Below are 14278 nucleotides of genomic sequence, written 5' to 3'. Positions count from 1 at the left end.
GCGCCGTGCGGAGGCAACTAATGGTTGTGTCTCTTTTGTTGATGTTTAATAAAAAATGCAAAACGGCTGCTCGTCTTTTTCCTTTCCACACATGAAGCGGCACAAAGACGGATGATTAATGATGTCATTAGAGTGTTTTCATTGAAAAGGTATTGTTGCTTTGATGCAAAGCGTTTGGGTATTATCATCTATGGAGAAGCTGTTAAGCTTCACGAACATGCAACGCATGATTGATGGTTTGGGAATTTGAAAGGACATTGTTGGTATAATTATAAACTTAACGTGCTTTTCCAATATTTCTTTTCCGAACAAAATGTAAAATAATATAATGTCCCGCAACAAATGCCCCCCCCCCCCGGCGCTCCCCATTTAAAATCTTGAAATTAACACAAATTTGTCTTTGTCTTCATTGCCCCAGATTTAATAATGGCAATAAGAGCTTTTATAGTGATTTTTTTCACTAAATATATCAGACAAGAGTTTGCTAATTTTCCGATATTCCAATTTAAGCCGTGAAAGTCGCTTTATCTTAAATATGATCTCAATATGATTTAAAACAAATCTTGAATTTGTAAGTGTCATTTTTAGGCAACCTGTCAATAAAGACATTTTTGTGAATTTATGATTGTTAATGTTTAACGTGAAGTGAATTACTTTTCAACGGGATAATAGGGGAAAACAAAGCAGAGGTGTGATTTCCTACGAACTTGCATGGGGAGTAATTGAAAACAAGTTGAAAATAAAAAAAAACCACAAATTAACTTCGAACCAGATCAAATCAATACCCTATACAGTTTATTTCTTGTTCCTCTGACAGTTTATTGTTCATATAAAAACGGGTGGGGAAAACCTCAAATGCACCGACGAACAAGAAAGAATCCACGACAATGCTTCAAAAAACGGGATATCCATGCAGAACGAGATTTTTGCATGTCATCATCCCCACATCGTAAGTCGACTTGGCAAGATAATTTATCTCGACAAGTTGTCATCTCGACTTCAGGAAGTCGACTTAGCGAGATATTTCATCTGGACAAGTCGTCATGTCGACTTCGAGAAGTCAACTTGGCGAGATAATAAATCTGGACAAGTCGTCATCTCGACTTCGGAAAGTCGACTTGACGAAATAATACATCTGGACAAGTCGTCATGTCGACTTACGGAAGTCGACTTGGAGAGAATATGCCTCTGGACAAGTCACTAAGTCGACTTCGGTAAGTCGACTTGGCGAGATAATACATCTAAACAAGTCGTCAAGTTGACTTCGGTAAGTCGACTTAGCGATACAATTATGTGATTAAGTCGCCTTACTCTCGGCGATATGTCAACATGACGTGATACATTATCTGAGTAAATAAAGAAGTGGATGGCACTCATGGAGCGCCGTAAATAACAAACCTGGCCCGATCTTTCTTATGAATTTTAAAGTTCAGACAATCCTTGATAACAAGAAGGTTTTAAAGATGAGCGGAGAGTTTTACAATTCTCGCATGGCCACATTTCAATTCGTTTCTAAACAAAAATGAAACACCTCCTGAAAGATCTACATTTTGAAGTGTTAAAATGGATAACAATTCATTTGTTTGCATCTTGTGTATTTTGAATTAATCAACCTGAACATAGTAGTGTTTGCGTAGCAAATTAGAAACAAACGAACACATTCCGATTTTTTCTTGCGCTCGACTTTTTTTCTACGTTCGGTCAAATTTGCTCGGAATCACGTGACGAGCCTCATTGGTGTGTGTTTGTAAGAAATTTCTAAATATAGTTAAAAATCAAATTATTTTTTTAAATTCTTTGCAATAAAAAAAGTTGCTACATTGTTATCAAAAGCATTTATGTTTTCTAGCAGGGACTGCAGTTTGCCCTGGCGGGTTTCAGCCTTTCGAGTCGTCGTGCTACCGTCTGGTTTCCGACTCAACGGCGAATGGGTACGCAGCACGCACTGAGTGCCAACAGTTGGCAAATGACAGTCATCTCGCCTTTATCAAGAGCAAGTCTGAAATGAATTTTCTACTGGTGAGTTTCCGTTTATAATGCTTTGCTTTTCATTGCTGTCATTTACAATCGAATATCAGTAACGAGACGAAAAACGAAAATTAAAGCTCAAGTATGATGCCAACAAATTACCATTTGACGTTTCAGTATTTTGTTTTTTTTTTAGTTTGCAAATGTTTGAATTAGTTGTTAATATTTCGGGTGCTTTGATCTCTTCTGATGATCACTCCAAACAATATAACTAGAAATGAAATGGCTTATAAACAGAGTTATTTTTTTTTAAGATGCAAATGTGATAATGTCCAAAAAAATCTTCCTGTGATAAGAATTGGTATACCGATTGCAAAAAACCAACAGTTTAATACTAAAACGTCGGAACCTTAATTTGCGTAAAACTGAACTCCCTCATGATGCTGTTTTCTTAGCTCCTAATAACTTCGGAGTAAGAACCGATTCCCTTCGGTGTAGTGTCAATTTTGGATTCTACAGGGTGAGTAAAAAAAACGAAACCCAAATGTTACAGAAGTTCTAAATGTAGCATTTCCAAAATCTAGGATATGAAACCCCTATTCATAAGCATTCTTTTATTACAAGAATCATTCAAATCACTCATGTACTTCTCAAGTTACGGAGTTTTTAATACAAACACCGTTTTTAGGTGTTCTTTCAGCAAACCGAAAACAAATCACATAGGGATGTGTGTGAATTGTTTTCGTTTTGCTGAAAGAACGTCCACCTTTTTTGTGATCCGTGGACAGAACCTTAAAACGATGGTTGTGTTTAAAATTCCGTAACTTGATAAGTACATTAGTGATTTGAATGATTGTTGTACGAAAACATGAATTGGGCTTTCATATCCTAGATTTTGAAAGTGCTACATGTAGAACTTCAATAAAACAATAGCCCCGACATTTGGCTTTCGTTTTTTTTTTACTCACCCTGTATGAAATACGGATATTGGTTGCGAAAATAATTAAGACAGTGGCAGGTCACGTGTGAGGGGTTTACATTTCACATAAAGTAACAGAAAACAGATTTCTTGGGAGTTCATATATCATTTGGGACTGATTTTGATTTCAACTATTTAGGATCTGGCAAAAGGACGAGGGGTGGATCAGGACTATTGGTTCGGTCTGACGCACACCAACGATGAGGACCATCCTCACTGGCTAGACGGCAGCCCGCTCGGCAACTTCACGGCCTGGGATTATTTCGGGGTCTTCGACGAACACTCGCCCTGCGTTCGGCTCCGGAGACGCAGCGAGTATCTCTGGAACGATAGGCGTTGCGACTTGATGTTTGGATACATCTGCGAAGTTGAGAGTGAGTTTTCATATACTTAAGTAGCCATTAGAGGATTTTTCAATAGAAGCGACCAGTGGCGTAACTAGGGCAGGAGGGAGGGTGGTAGGCACGCCCCCCCCCCCCCCCCCCAGGCCTGTACACGACCCTCCCCTTCGCGCCTCCCCCCGCTCAAAATTGAGTTGGAAAAGGAAACAATTGTTTTGTACTGTGTTTAACTATAACCAAACAATTAATACTGTGTCCACTCTCTGGAAACTGAGCATCCATTGCCAGAAGTATCAGTATTGTGCAAATTATCAGCCACTCGACAACCAAGCTCTCTGTGGTCAACTTGCTGATTCGGATCCGACTTCAATTCCAGATAGTTGGTTGAAAACTAATCTGTCATAACACTTTCTGAATAAAATATGCGATTTGGCCTGCTTTTCCGTTCGTAACACAAGCCACGTTTGCGAGCAATATGCATACATTTTTAATGTTCGAAAACCTCAAAGTTTTTCATTTTGCATTTTTCCAACAGGGAGTACCGATGACGTCATTCCTCTGACGACACCTTCTCCAAAGGCCGGTAAGTAACATGGACGAATGGCTTATAGCCTGCCCACTTGTAATTGGCGAATTCCTCCAAAAAGGGTCAAAGTCTATGCCACGGGGCCCCAAAATGTGGTAAAAAGCGCCCTCTCGTGTTTGCGCACGGAGCCCATAGTAAAGCTGGTCTCGGACTAACTTGGGCCGCGTTTTGGTGACCTTTGACCTGGAACATGTTTCTGACGTCACAGTCATGACGTGAAACATGTTTCCAGTGCACCGAGAAAACGCCTGACCAAGAAATTGTTCGTGACGTCACTTTGTGTGTTGAGCAGACCATCATGACCACCATGGGAAGACGATTGTTTTGGTAAATTTTTTCACAATTTACAAGCAAAAATCGGACAGGTACTTTTCCAGTATTTTCCCTAGGCAGAGTAATAATTGTGACCAACTTTACCCAACCGATAAATAAAGTTTGCTTAAAGAAATTAGTTGCTCGTGGTTTGTCTCTAAAAATCACATTTTATTTTACGTCCTCCAGCAGCGCCACCAACGCCCACTGTAAAAGCCGTTGGATTCAAGTCTGGCCCAGCCAACATGGCGGCGCCCGTTGACAACCATCTGCTGCGCAGTGTCAAGACCCGCTCCCTGATCCGCTGCGCCCAGTACTGCCTTGAACACAACGCCTGCGCGGGTTTCAACTACCAGCTCGACCAGTCCCAGTCCCAGGGAGCTGCTCTCGGTGAGCTGCTCAGGTTCTGCGAGTTGTTGGCCAGGCAGTTTTCCGATGAGGAACTCGTGGAGAGGAGAGGTTACAAAAATTACCGAGTGTAGAAAGGGTCATGGGTGTCGCCAGGGTTTTTTTTCTAGAGGGGGGGGGGGGGGGGCAAATCACATTCCCCCTCCCCCCGAAATCCCTGTACTTTTTCAGCATATTCTCGATTTATCTTTTTTTTTTCGAAGGTGGGCAGGGTCATTCCCCCCTCAACCCATTAAATTAACATATTTCGCGCCTCTTTCTCTTCCCCCTTTTGTTTATGTTTGTCCTTGTAGGGGGAGCCCCCCCCCCCCTTGGATGCCCATTGAAACGGTCATTAAATGCGGATGACCGTGGCAGGAAGGGGAAATAAATGCAGAATCTGCCAAATTTGTGATTTGGGTGGGGTTGTCGATTTCCTTTTTTTGGGGGGGGGGGGGAAATAGTTTATAGTTTGAACCCGTCCCTGTTCCTCTTAATGCTTTCAAGCTAGCGAGATAGAATGTTATTGTCGGAGATGAGAGGCAGCGTATTTTCTTTGCAAGCTTGAGCAGCCTGCCTGAAAAATAAAGACCCGCGGACTCCGCGAGAAAATGTAGGATGGGGGATGGACAATTGTTCTTCAATTTTCCTTCTTTTTGAGATTGCGCAAGAGAAAAAGTTGGCATAACATCATGGCCCTATCTATATTCTGGATTACGCAAGAAAGGATGGGAGCCAGTCCAGAAGTGGGAGTTTCTTGCATCGCTTTTTTGCGTGCGCGGCACGTGAATCTATATCTCTGCATACCAAGAGATATCCTGCAAAATTAATTCGTCCCTCTCTCTTTCGAGGGGTACTTGCACCCATGGCCTTTTTAAAGCTCAAAAGTACTTCACCTTTATCATTCCCCTTTATTAGGAGAGCTGGCAACTTAGTTTATTCCATGTCTGTATAAATTGTAACTTTAATGCATATGGAACTAAGGGTTTTAAGGTTTATACTTTAATATCTTGTTTTTCTCTTGCAATACTCGATTGACTTTTCGTGCATTTGTTTGTGGTAAAATTATTGTTGTGCTCAGTGGCTTCCGGTGGCCAAGTTAAAAATAAAAGAGAGATAGGCCTACACAAATTTCTCTTGATTGAAATCGATGTGAATGTTCCTATACGGTGTGCGTCGTTCATCCACTTCACATCGCAAGATTGCATTGTTTTCCTATTAATGTTCATCGTCAAAACTGCCGATTTTCTGTTTAACCATGATCTTTCTTGGGCATCTCAATGACTTGGTTAAACCGAGTCGGTCTACCGGGGACAGTGCCCCTGACGGCAGACCGGCTTTTATTGACCGCCACGGTGTTAAAATGAAACCCGCGCAACCACACGGTGTGAAAAATCCTCATCAGGAATATCCGCAATAATGAAACAGCGAGAGTGTTCGATAAAAGCCGGTATCGGCCTACATCCCAACCAGCAGCTGGCTGGCACTCTTAATTAATCTTGACGACAAAAGCTGGTCGATACATTGATTGTGTTGGCATTATGAAACACGTTAGAAGTATACATTATGCTGGAAAAAAAACCCTCAGAAATGAAGAGAAATGTATTCTTTGTGTGTGTTCCTACATTTCGAATACTTTCCTTACGAGTGTCTCTCTGTTAATTTCTCCTGAATATGTACACAAGGAGAATAACGTAATTATTCCCTAAATATAAAGATCTAAAGAAAAAGATTTTGTTGTGCGTTTTGACGTCCATTAATTTCAACTGATATTTGAAAGTGCTGGAATTATGCAACTGGAATCGTGTGCTTAGTTCACAGTTTGAATGTGATTGTTTTGTATGAGAATCATATTGCTCCATTAATGTTTGCTGCGCTGATGTGACGACCAGTCATACGAAACGGAAACACTAATCAATGACATGAGTAGAACAACGCCTGCGGTTGGTAATTTAATAATATGCGTATATACAACGTGTTCTACATGGCGTACCATAGCCACTTTGTTATACTCAAAGGATGACAATCGCACAGTGGTAATTATTCATGCAAATCATGTTATAAATAATTGCGTAATGTCTATTGCGGTAGTACTGTGGGCTATATGTCGCAAAACAAGACTCCTTCAATTTCTCGAAATATATCATTATTATAAACGTCATAGCCAGAAAATAGTGCTATCTTTATCGTAGGACACCACCTACCTAAAATAGTAACTTTCATGAAACTACAGGGTGGTTCAACGAGAAGGAAACCCATTTTTGACAGTAATTTCCACCTACTTGTTGAGCATATTTCAAAAATTCAATTAAATGGTTTTAAAATATTGATCTTTAAACATAAATGACGAATAAATGATTGCAAATGCATATCTTGTCTCTGAGACCGTAGTTTAAAATTTTCATGTGCCTAACCTGTTTGTCCACGGACGGCTTTATTCCATCCGCTTGACTGAGCTCCGGAGCTTGATTTGAAGACAAAAACACTACACTAGACTTACACGTGGACAACTTGTACTCAAATCAGCATAAAAACAACATTCTTGCGATTTTTTAAAAGATTTTTTTTCACCACGTATGGTGGAAGAGCTTCACTTCACTACAATATAAAAAACCTAGTTCAAGTAATTTAAGTACATGTGTAAGTAGGTTAAAATTCCTTTCAAAAGTGGGTTTCCTTCTTTTTGCACCACCCTGTACTAATCCAGCTGCCCAAAGGGTTCACATGAATGAGAAATTATATAGATGAGCTTTATTGCTTTTTATTATTTTTGGAACTGAATCTCAATTGGGTTTATAATAAGCAAAACCTGGACGTGCCTCCATCTCGCTGTCTTCAAAGACGGCCGAAAATAACTCGCAAGTGCGCTTGCCCGGAGCCGACGCCACGTCGTAGTTGAAGCTCTTACAATCTTCGTTCTTTGAACACACGTGGGAGCAACGCGACAGGGATGACGTCATGGTACTCCTGATGAGGTACTCATCTGAGGTGGCTGCCATACCGACCGACGTTGGTCTGGTGAAATCAGTGGAGGTTGCATGACATGAGGAACCTTTGACAAACAAACAGAGAACCAAGAAAAGAATCAATCTATACTTCATTCATCTCATTCATTCCAATGGGTATTTTACTTAAGGATGCACCGTAAACTGGAGTAACTTTGGCACCCTGGGTAACTTTGGCACCCTGGGTAACTTTAGCCCCCATGGTCACTTTGGCACCCTGGGTAACATTGGCACCCTGGGTAACATTGGCAGAAGCCTTACCCCGTACTCATTATTATTGCGTGGAAATTACCAACAATTCTATGATAAAATTGATTTTATAAAAGTCATTTTCTAAAACAAAATATATCCGTTCTTCAAAGGTTATAAATATCATTATATAACATAAACGTTAGTTACTTGAATGAGACATTGAACCAAAAAATATCTACCGACGTTTAGATATTACATTACCAGTCCGGGCATTTTGTTTGCCAGCATGACAAGTTCTTTCGATTTTTTTTCACACAGTCGCGAGAGAATTGCAGATGTAACTTGTCTACCATTCAAAATTTACCGAGCTGGAACTTTGGATATGTCGATATGCTGGTTCGCGTGGGAAAACCGCCCCCCCCCCCCCCCCCAAACGATTTTAGTCGGTTTTATGGTTTTAATGTCCGTTGCAACAGGCCGACAGGTGCAATAAACGAATGGACTGAAAAGGCAAATATGGAAAGTTGACTTTGGAAGCTCAGAGTAAGCAAAGATCTAATTTTCGCATGGCAATGTTGCTTACGTGTCCATCAATCTTTCTCTCTCCATTCTATTATCACCGTTGAGGCGGTACATCTAAGCCGGGTCTATACGCAAACTCGCAATTCAAAACAGAGGAATTTTCTGATACAACGTCAGAAATTAGGGAATATTCTAATGAAAAGTCACTGATTTATAACTCACTTGCTTGTTCACATATGTAACCGTACATGATATAGCAGAACCTGTCGTTCCAAAGGTAATCCTTATCCGGTCTGAGGCGCACACAGTCCCTGCCGTTTGCTCTAGGCCCATCCTCATCCCACGCCGTGTACGTCAGGCGGCTACCGTCCAGCCACTCGAGACTGCCGTTCACGGCCGCAGTCACACCGATCCAGAGGTGGACCCCACTCCCCGCCGACGCTTCGAGAGCCAGGCCACGGAGGAAAGACTGCTCGGCCTCGCTATGAATGTAGACAAGATGGCTGCCGTTGGAGCCGGCTGCGCATGCGTCTCTTGCGCCGGGCCAGTCCAGCTCAGGCGAAACGTGGATCTTGTAACACGAATACTCGAAGTAGGTGAAACCGTCTGGGCACCCTGAGGGACCAAAAAAAGTTACTTATAAAACTATTGGATGGGTCTTGGCTCATTGCTTGTAGATGATGCGCAGTTTAGTAGACGTTGATGTAAAAATTATATAGGAACACAGTTTGTGCAACTTTCTACTCCTCTTAAATGTATGATAACTATTTGACATCCCTTTTTCGTTAATTTTATTGAAAAGTGCACTTCTTTCAACATTTTTTCAACATTTAAAATTGTCCCTGCTTTTCCAGACAACTGAGGGGCGCTGTTGCTATGATGTCATTTCAGGAAGACACTGAGTGTTGAGTTTAGGGGTTTTCTGTTCAATTTGTGAGCCCAAAATGTGCTAATTGAAAAAGGGCTGCTCATTGGCTTACGTTACTGCCATGTGCTTATACGCAACAACGAAACACCAAAGGAAAAAAAACTTTATGACAGGAAAATATCACAAATTCTAGCAACTTTCTTTGTGCTGAAATAGCTGTAATATTGAGGTTTCTGCTCGGAATGGCATCACAGTCTTGCCATGAGTATAGAAATGTGCATTAGCATAAAAACCAAAAGGCACCAAAATACCCTTGAAATGGCAAAACGAAAATTGAAAATAAGGTTTATTGGGACACAAAGGTGCATTTTCAACGATAGCATTAACAAAACTAACATTGCACGACCCTTTAAGCACTGATCTCAGAACCTAACGACACCATTTTCACGTACTGCTCGCACAGCAAATTATTATTACGAGCAAATACTCCACCGAGCATTAAACAAGTAACCATTCGAGTGTTCCTCTTACAGGACATAACTTTTAATAACTTCCTTGTTTCTGACCGGCACATAATTTCTTAATGAGAATATTAGTTTATCATCATCGAGAAATAATCTGGAAATTTTCTTAAGCTTTCCTTGGGAAGCGGACGGGGAGAAGCTGAACGCCGTTTGACGATAACTTTAACGTTTTAAAATCCACACTTTTGCGTTTTGTGGAAATCTCAAAATGCGTTCACGAAGGTTACACCTACCTCCGCGGCAGAGGACAACATGAAAGCCCAAGACGACCAGGAACACCACCTGAAATTTGAAAAATATGACAAAATGAGGAATTTATTGGTCCTGAAAACAAAACTATCGGATACCACTATTAAGTCATAAAAGTGGCATTATATTCATGTGAAATCTGATGTTTTGTTTTGTCCATGAGATGATTTGTTTTTCTTAGGAACACAGCTTGTGCAACTTTCCACTCCTCTTAAATGTATGAAAACTACTTGACATCCTTTTCTGGTTAAGTTTATTGAAAAGTACACTGGACACCAGTGCTGTAGTCGAGACCGGATAGTCCGAGACCGAGACCAAGACCGAGACCCGAAGTTGCGAGACCGAGACTGAGACCGAGACCAGCCCCTTCGAGGCGGACCGAGACTGAGACCGAAATGGTCCGAGACCGAGACCGAGACCGAGACCGCGGATAATTTGTATTAATAAATAAATAACAATAATCTAAATAAACAACAAGACACTAATTACAGCTGAACAGTCTGTCCTTGAGATGTTGATGTTCATGGGGATGTGAATGAAGTTATTGAAAGTTAGGAATCACTTGTACCTGCTTAATTGTGTCATGCGAGTGCTCTTCGGGTTTGCTTCATGCCATAAAGTACAACATGGCAACAGAATCTGTCATTGTCACAATCAATTCAAAAAATTGGAAACAACCTAATTTAAAGAAGGGGAAAACCTTATTTGATGAACTCCATATATTTTTACCCCTTTTTAAAAATATTTTTATATTACTTAAATATTTTAGTGAATAACAAGTACGACATATTGCCAATATATTAATAGTTTATTGTGATGGCCGTAAACAGCATATAGCAATTAATGGAACACAATTCTTCTCGACTCATGCAAATGCAATTGACATTTAGGAAGGAGACGAGGCAGACAATTAGACTCTATTTTTGTGTGACCATGGCAGTAGCTCAATTTGTGTTTATCACAGATGAAAAGATGAATACATGGCGAGTCAAAAAGAAAGTGACCGTATGATAAAACACGCTCCATTTTGTAAAAAATATAATTGGGATAAAGAACATGTTATTGAGTAATAACTGTGAACATTTCACGTAATTTGCATACTCTATTCCCAAGTCGTGTCTATTTTAATAAAGAGATCACAAAATTCAGCTGTCCACCACTAATACCAATTTAACGGTCTACGAATCGATGAATATCCATTAATAAATATGATGAAAAAAAACGTTTTCCCGCCTCCACGAATAGAGGAAAAATTGAAAAGGAAAATAGAAAAAAAATCACCAATATTTCTAGGAAAAAAGAGTTGAATTATTCCCCATATTCAAAATACAAAATCTGACGGTAAAAATAATGTTTCAGTATTGATTCATAAGATTTAAATCTCGGTTGTATTTGGAATCAATGAGGATGGCTATAAAGTGCTTGTTTCAACAGATCATCCCACAATAAAAACGAGAAATAAGAAGAGGAGCAATGGTTATTGGACTATGCCTCACTCACTAGAAAGTGAAGAGAGACATGTCCATTAGCATCACACAGACTGCAGTCACATTTGCCCTAAACTGATTCTTTACTTAACCCTAAAAGGGCCGGGGCAGAATCCGCCCCCTCACTTTTTGGCTGGTCTCGACTCGACACCAGCCAAAATATCGAGACCAAAGGGGACCGAGACCGAGACCAAGACCGAGACCACAGCTCCCGAGACCGAGACCGAGACCGGCAAAAAGTGGTCTCGAGACCGAGACCGAGACCGGTCAACACTGCTGGACATACATGGGCATGGTCTTACATGTACTTGTAAAAGTAAAAGTATGCATGCAAGTGCATGTGTACATGTATTTGGATGTTTAATACTGCATAACAAATCAATTTGTCTAAATCAAAAATAGGGATGGGTGGGTTGGTCAAACAAATTTGGAAAAAAATGCAAATTTTAAAACATTGAAAATTTTGAATGGCCCCTTAAACATATTATTTTTTTCATGCTTTTTCCGGAAAACTGAGAGCGCTGTTGCTGTGATGTAATTTTCAGTTTAGGGATTTTCCGTTCATATTGAGAACCCAAATTTTGTTCATTGAAAAAAAAAAACATTTGTGAGAAAGGTTTGGTCACAGGCTTACTGTACTGACACAACAACGAATCACCAAAAAAAAGAAAATTTACAACAGCAAAATATCCAAAATTCTGGCAACTGTGGGTGTGCTTTAAATAGCTGTAACATTGGGGTTTCTGCCTGAAATGACATCACACTTTTGCTCATGAATATGGACATTTGCATTAGCATAAAAAACCCCAAAAATACACCAAAATAAATTCAAAAAGGCACAATTAAATCGAAAATATAAGGTTAAATGTGACACAAATGTGCATTTTCAAGGATATCATTAAAACAAATAACATTGTATGTGCCGTTAATAATGAGAATTGAATACGGTGTCAATCTATCCCCGTTTCTCAACAAGTTAGGTTGGTACAGTGTCACTTTTTCACGCCTTCCGACCCTACGAATGCAAATCCTATCCAGGCCAACGAGCGAAACAGGTCTTTATATTTCTCCCAATTCCGTTCCCCCAAATATATCATTCCAATATTTTCCTCTCACATTTCAAACTTTTTGTTTCATTGTCTGCATGCTCTCTCTCGGAATCTTCATACTGCGATGCATGTGCACATTCATGACAGGAATGAATTAAAGTAAAACGGAAACAAACATCTGTTTGGTTGACATCCGCAGTTGGCATTTACACAGTCAACAGGAGTAAGGGCCTAAGTAAATTAAAACTTCAAATTGCATCTTACCTTTAAACCAATTACAAGGAGGTTGTGCATGTTGCAAACTGGAGCATATACTGTCTGTTCCACCTGTCGTAGCTTACTACCGAAGAGCGGTAACTAGTGTAGCTAGGTTGAAACACTGTACATACTGAACTGCATTGTTAATGAGCGAAGACAGAGTTCTCCTAAAAGATCGTAAATTGCCGACACTAATTTTGAACGTAATTACAAGCGCGTTGGCTAATTCGATGCAAGCCGAGTTGCAAATTGGATGCAAGCCGCTGGGAGTTGAGCGCCCAACAGACTCTTTGTTATGTAAATTAATACGCAGAACGCGCGTAATGCAAGCATAAAAAATTCATCCCGAGGAAGAGAAATCCATTTGCTTTTCAATATGTACCAACTTTCTAAAGCCCGGTTCATACTTCACGCGAAAGCAAGTGCGAAGCAAAATTCATGTCGTCAACAATGGTGGACGCGCTTCGAACGTACTGTTGACGTCACGAATTTCGCTTCGCTTTCGCTTTCGCATGAAGTATCAACCAGGCTTAAAATATTTTATTGACTTTTGGCTACCAATGTTCCATCGCAATTATATTGCCATGGTTGATCGATTTTTTAACGGACGGATCGAATGACTACGCGGTCTGACTAGTCACATTTCCGCTATGTTTCTGATGACTTCTGATTGCTAATGTTCTCAACTTCGATGGCTTTTTGTGTAATTGTGACATTTATGGAAACGTGCACGTCGTTAATATGCTGCCTGTCTGCGGATGTCTACTTCGCTGGAGCCTGCAGGTCTCAGCCATGTAAAAACCATGAAGCGGGAATGGAGCGGTAAACGCTGAACAGAATCGAGCTCGCAAAAGATTCTGAGAGACCCTCAAATGAACCATGCATGCCGCGCTAATTACCGAAATTGCACTGACCTCATCGCCGGCATGACAACCAATCACGACCTGCATGTGTAGGTCAAAAGTTAACTGAGCATAAAACAAATGATTGGCCTCTCCGCTTGCGGAAAAGCCTTTGTTTTTGTTAAGATTTTGTCTACTTCTTTTTGCGGAAAAGCCGTTGTTTTTGTGCTGATTTTTTTTCTTTTTGTTTTTCGTCTTCATTTTTTTTCTTGTTCTATTTCAAATCCCATAGACGTTGCACACGTTTTTTTTAAGCCACTTTAGTCACTTCTAAAGCTTAAGCCTGAATGAAACTTGGCCAAATTAAAGACCAGAACCAAAGAGGATGAACGACGTTATCTTAAAGGTGACGTCATCCTAAACTTGGTGCATAAGTCCTATATCTACTGAACTACAAGTCCAATTTGGTGTTAACTTGGTATTTATGTAGACATGGATGAGTTATAGGTAAAAACATTAGGTGACATCTAGATGACATCACGATGTGATTTTATATGGATTTGTGAAGTTTAGATTATGGCCACATCTCACGAACGCAGGACTGCTAAATTCAAAATCCTTTTTGTAATGGGTTTATGTCGTAGATGTGTGCACAAACAAGTGACAAATATGTGACGTAATAATGACGTCATCAAAAATGTCACCAAAG

At 40.3% G+C, this 14278-nt stretch overlaps 2 protein-coding genes across 2 annotated transcripts; one reads left to right on the top strand and one right to left on the bottom strand.

Annotated features, from left to right (window-relative positions):
- The first annotated feature begins 930 nt into the window (after positions 1 to 930).
- Positions 931 to 4684, top strand: LOC119740570 (CD209 antigen-like). The gene is made up of 5 exons (XM_038215915.1): positions 931 to 949; positions 1853 to 2019; positions 3087 to 3321; positions 3824 to 3871; positions 4376 to 4684. The coding sequence occupies exons 1-5, from the start codon at positions 931 to 933 to the stop codon at positions 4666 to 4668; spliced, it is 762 nt and encodes a 253-aa protein (XP_038071843.1). The 3' UTR covers positions 4669 to 4684.
- Positions 4685 to 5251: 567 nt separating this feature from the next.
- Positions 5252 to 13732, bottom strand: LOC119741670 (snaclec 3-like). The gene is made up of 4 exons (XM_038217508.1): positions 12734 to 13732; positions 9918 to 9966; positions 8515 to 8907; positions 5252 to 7625 (listed from the first exon to the last, which is right to left on the bottom strand). Exons 1-4 carry the CDS (start codon positions 12761 to 12763, stop codon positions 7357 to 7359), a joined length of 741 nt encoding a protein of 246 aa, XP_038073436.1. The 5' UTR covers positions 12764 to 13732; the 3' UTR covers positions 5252 to 7356.
- Positions 13733 to 14278: the final 546 nt, after the last annotated feature.

Source organism: Patiria miniata, unplaced genomic scaffold, assembly GCF_015706575.1.
Source record: "Patiria miniata isolate m_02_andy unplaced genomic scaffold, ASM1570657v1 HiC_scaffold_5, whole genome shotgun sequence".
NCBI lineage: Eukaryota > Metazoa > Echinodermata > Asteroidea > Valvatida > Asterinidae > Patiria > Patiria miniata.
The sequence above is the reverse complement of the archived record's forward strand: the minus strand, read 5'-3'. Positions and strand labels throughout refer to the sequence as shown.

Excerpts from the sequence above, each read along its gene's own strand:
- LOC119741670 (XM_038217508.1), bottom strand. The coding sequence starts at position 12,763 with ATGCACAACCTCCTTGTAATTGGTTTAAAG. Across the intron at positions 9,967-12,733 it reads TCCTTGTAATTGGTTTAAAG|GTGGTGTTCCTGGTCGTCTT; the intron begins GTAAGATGCAAT and ends TTCAAATTTCAG. Across the intron at positions 7,626-8,514 it reads TTACATATGTGAACAAGCAA|GTTCCTCATGTCATGCAACC; the intron begins GTGAGTTATAAA and ends TGTTTGTCAAAG.
- LOC119740570 (XM_038215915.1), top strand. Across the intron at positions 2,020-3,086 it reads CTGAAATGAATTTTCTACTG|GATCTGGCAAAAGGACGAGG; the intron begins GTGAGTTTCCGT and ends TCAACTATTTAG. Across the intron at positions 3,322-3,823 it reads ATACATCTGCGAAGTTGAGA|GGAGTACCGATGACGTCATT; the intron begins GTGAGTTTTCAT and ends TTTTTCCAACAG.